We start from the raw sequence: 5000 nt of genomic DNA, 5'->3' as shown, positions 1-5000 counted from the left end.
ACTGTCTCTCTCTCTCTCTCTCTTACTTACTAGCTAACTGACTGTCTCTCTCTCTCTCTCTCACCTTACTCCTTCGAGGCCTTTCTGCCACTGTGCGTGCTGACTGGGATCGTTGAATGGCCGCCTGTCTAGCCTGGGCTCGGAGGGTAGAGGCGCGAGTTGGGGGCGGCGTGTGGGTGCGTGGGGGCCTGGTGAGGGTGGCGGGGGGCGTGTGGCACCTGTCGGGGGGCTGGCCGCTCAACGGGGGGCGCTTAACGGCCGAACGATGTGAGGCTGGAACCGCTGACGCACTAGCACTTCGCATAAGTCTGTGGTCACCCCCGGCCCTACCACCTCCCCCACTGCTATCACTGGTACTCCCCCTCACACGCTGAAAGAGAGAGAGAGAGAGTTAGAGAGAAATTGAGAGAGAGAGGAGGGAGGGAAGGAGGGAGAGAGAGAGGAAAGAGGGAAGGAGGGATGAGAACAAGAAAAAGAAAGAGAGAGAGGACTTAAACTGTGGTGTAAATATCATCATCAACATCTACTCTCTGTATGGGACAGATAGACAGACAGACAGACAGATAGATAGACAGTTAGCTGGACAGATAGACAGATAGATAAATAAAGTTACCCTAGAGGCTGAGGAGAGCTTGGGGCAGGGTGCGGGAGGCTGAGAAAATTCCACAAAGACACACAAATACTGAAGATTTATAGACAGACAGATAGTTACATGGATAGATAGAGATTAATAAATAGACAGGTAGACAGACAGATAGATGGACTTACCCTAGAGGCCGAGGAGAGCTTGGGGCGGGGTGCGGTGGGCCGGGAGAACTCGACAACAACCATGGCGGCGTCCTTAATCCGTCGCTGGGTGGACGTCGAGAGGAGGGGCCACTTGCGGCACACGGCCACGCGATTCGCATTGTGTATCATAAACTTCTCGACTTGATTCAGGAGATTCTCGACAAACGTTAGGAAATTCTGGAACAAGAAGAGGTGGGTTGGGGGAAGTGCGGCCAAATCTATCTATCTATCTAAGCCAGACGCCTCAATCCCATAAGGGGTAGCCACAGACCAATCGCCTCCATGTCACCCTGTCCCCCGCCATTTCACTGCCTTGCTCCCAGCTCACCCCCCCCCCCTCTCTCATATACCTCTCCACCCCATCCCTCCATCTCATCCTTGGCTTCCCCCTCCTTCTCCCCCCCTCCACCTCACTCACATACACTCTCCTTGTCAGTCTCTCACTCTCCATCCTCTCCACATAGTGGCCTAATGACAGAGGGAATAAGATTAGGTGAGTTGGTGGATAGATAGATAGATAGATAGACAGATAGATAGATAGACAGATAGATAATTCTCCTTAAAACACACAAGTATACATCCTCTCTCTCTCTCTGTCTCTCTCCCTCTCTCTCTCTCAGAATCAGCATCGTACTTTTATACATTTTCCTAACTCCATTACTAAGGCACTCGAAGCTACAACAAGTGAGTGGATGGTTAAGACGAGGGCACAGTACCTCGGAAACATCGTCCAGTCCGTCCTCAGGGTCCTGGTCGAGGATTTTGGCCAGCTGGAGGTGAGACAGAACGGCCTGGTCTGGGCGAATCAACTCACACGCGACTCTCATCGTTTCTTGAAGCGCGGTGAGACTCCACCCACTGTCCCGGCCCAGCGCTAGGAACCTGTGATAGATAGATAGATAGACAGATAGACAGAAGGGTAGACAGAAGGATAGATGGATAGATAGACAGAGAGAGAGAGAGAGACACAGGTAAATAGGTAGGTAGGCAGGTAGACACAGATGAACAAATAGATTACAGACAGACAGACAGACAGATAGACAGACAGATAGATAAACCCCTCACCTATCCGAGGCTAAGACCCCACTCATGTTAGCTGCAATAAACGTCGTGGCGGCCTCCAGAAGCTGAGCCGCAGAGTCGAACACCGGCTGCGCCCACCTCACCATCGGCAGAGACCCCAGGACACGCTCACACCCTAATGCCGTGTCCACCACGTTGCCAACACTCTGAAATCAGGGGAAATGTTGGCAGGAGGTTAGCGACAACATGATCTGGAGAGGTGGCACTAAAACAACTAGACAAAATTCAGAACAAAGCTGTTAGAATCATTAACAACCCTGCCATTACATATAAACTACCTCCCCTGCAGGTAAGAACGAATGTTGCCTCCCTTGCATTATTTTACAGATATTTTTTAGGCAAATGCTCAGACGAAGTTGCGTCCATGGTGCCACCTCTCCATGCCTTCCCCTGTGCTACACGGGCATCTGGCAGTGCTCATGACTGGAATGTCACTCAGCCATACTGCAAAACTTCTGCCTATCAGAATCCTTTTATTCCCCGAACTGCATCTCTCTGGAACTCACTTCCCCAGAGTTGTTTCCCTCCAAACTTCAACCCACAGCTGTTCAGGTCTAACTGTTACACACACACACACACACACACACACACACACACACACACACACACACACACACACACACACACACACACACACACACACACACACACACACACACACACACACACACACACACACACACACACACACACACACACACACACACACACACACACACACACACACACACACACACACACACACACACACACACACACACACACACACACACACACACACACACACACACACACACACACACACACACACACACACACACACACACACACACACACACACACACACACACACACACACACACACACACACACACACACACACACACACACACACACACACACACACACACACACACACACACACACACACACACACACACACACACACACACACACACACACACACACACACACACACACACACACACACACACACACACACACACACACACACACACACACACACACACACACACACACACACACACACACACACACACACACACACACACACGTTTCCCTGCAAATTTAAACCCACAGCTGTCCAAGTCTACCTGTTACAGATATTTTATGAACAGAGGACACCAGTAATCTGGTGTATGGATTATTTTTTTTATTCATTTGTTGTTCCTTCCTCCATTCTGTTATCTAAAAATTAAAAAAATTACGGATCTTGACTGGCTGGCTACTGGATTTAACTGACACTATGAAAGCCATGAATAATTATTTATGTGGCACGGAAGGAGGCAGTAAGTTGTAATAAATAAATCACTTGAGCAAAGGCATTAGGGAGCTTTGGCAACACTAGAATGATTTATGTAACACAGAAGAGGACAGTAAGGTGCAATGAACAAAACAAATAGCTTGAGAAGAAGTGTTAGGAATCTTTAGTGATGTTAGAATGATTTATGTAACACAGAAGAGGACATTAAGATATAATAAGCAAAACAAATCTCTTAGTAAAAGGTATTAGGGAGCTCCTTTAACCATCCACTCACCATATCATCCAGCAGCTGCTTCAGACACCTATCCTGAACCTCTGATGGCAGCGCTGCGTAATTTCGAGTTGGGAGTACCACAACAAAGTGCTTGGCCACCCACCGCAAGCACCGATGGTAAAGATCGTCCAGACAGTAAGCTCCAGCAATTGGTAGCACTTCCAGCACCCCTTCCAGACACCCCGCACATGGCTGGAAAAGCGTACATGGCTAGACACACATGGTGAAAAAATACACATGACTGGAATGAGACTGGGATATCAGTTAATATATATGACTGAATGAAGTACAGGGGGGGGGGGAGGCCTAGGATGAGATGGAGGGATGGAGTGGAGAGGTATATGAGAGAGGGGGGTGTGAGCTGGGAGAAGGGTAGTGAAATGGTGGGGGACAGGGGGACATGGAGGCAATTTGTCTGTGGCCACCCCTTATGGGATTAAGGTGTCTGGCAATAGATAAATAGATAGATAGATGAGCCCCAGACCTACCTTGTGGAAGTAGTGGCACATTTTGGCCTTTAGGTGGAGCGAGATCACATCCTTCAGGCCATCGAGTGCCAGCATGTCTGCCAACGCCGCCAGCTCCCCCACACGCACCCCCTCAGGCACGGTGCTGCTGCCACTGTAGATGTGTTTTAGTGCAACCATAACAGACTCTGACGAAAACCTGGAAAGAACAAAGTATTAGTATTAGTAGTAGTGAACTGGCTGAGGATAGAGTGTCAATGAGGTGATTTGTTTGTGGTCACACCTTATGAGATTAAGGATTCTGGCTATAGATAGACAGATAGTAGTAGTAGCTGTGAACTGGCAGAGGACAGAGTGACAATAAGGTGATTTATTTGTGGCCACCCTTTACGGGATTATGGCTTCTGGCTATAGATAGATAGATAGATAGACAGACAGACAGATATAGTAGCCGTAGTAGTAGTAGTAGTAGTAGTAGTACAAGCAGTAGTGGTAATGAATTGGCAGAGAACAGAGTGACAATAAGGTGATTTGTTTGTGGCCACCCCTTACAGGATTACGGCTTCTGACTATAGATTGATAGATAGATAGACAGACAGAGAGGGGTAGATAGATAGATAGACAGATAGATAGTTGCAGCACAGTACATCAGCACTACACAAAACTTCGTACAGTACTCCACAACAGAAATCTCCCACTATTTTTTGGCAGTGAAAGCTGGCTTGTGATTTGAGGGAGTATTAATGTGCCAGACATATTCGATGATTTTCAGATGTTATTTTTGGGCGTAGGCGGGTTATAAACTGCTCTCAGGCTTGGTTTAGCGTGTTTAAAAGCTGTTTGGGAGTTTAGATGAGCTAGACACTTATTTTTGGACTCATTTGTGTGGGTTTAGGACTTGGTTGGGGGGAAATCCAAGGCTTGAAAATGCATCCCTATACTGTATATAAATCTTACCCATGCACAAAATGGCCAAATAATTCACACATCTGACTTTCTCCCAAGTGCCCAGGGTATAGGAATAGGCCTTCTCTTTGCCAGCTTCGAGCGAACGGAGTATAGAAACGGAGAGAAATGCAGTGGAGTCACATGGAGAGACAGA

General features: G+C 47.9%; 1 protein-coding gene across 1 annotated transcript in view; it reads right to left on the bottom strand.

Annotated features, from left to right (window-relative positions):
- The window catches only part of LOC145396327 (uncharacterized), a 23107-nt gene that overhangs the window by 1638 nt on the left and 16469 nt on the right, over positions 1-5000 (bottom strand). The window contains exons 11-16 of the mRNA XM_080269726.1: positions 3920-4097; positions 3432-3623; positions 1855-2018; positions 1506-1671; positions 769-966; positions 65-370 (exon numbers count right to left, since the gene is read on the bottom strand). Coding sequence (XP_080125852.1) covers positions 65-370; positions 769-966; positions 1506-1671; positions 1855-2018; positions 3432-3623; positions 3920-4097 — 1204 coding nt within the window. The remainder of the gene's footprint in view (positions 1-64; positions 371-768; positions 967-1505; positions 1672-1854; positions 2019-3431; positions 3624-3919; positions 4098-5000) is intronic.

This window comes from Coenobita brevimanus, chromosome 36, assembly GCF_032717465.1.
Source record: "Coenobita brevimanus isolate Jiangsu-jjx chromosome 36, ASM3271746v2, whole genome shotgun sequence".
NCBI classification, from domain to species: Eukaryota; Metazoa; Arthropoda; class Malacostraca; order Decapoda; family Coenobitidae; genus Coenobita; species Coenobita brevimanus.
This window is presented reverse-complemented; position numbering and strand designations above follow the sequence as displayed.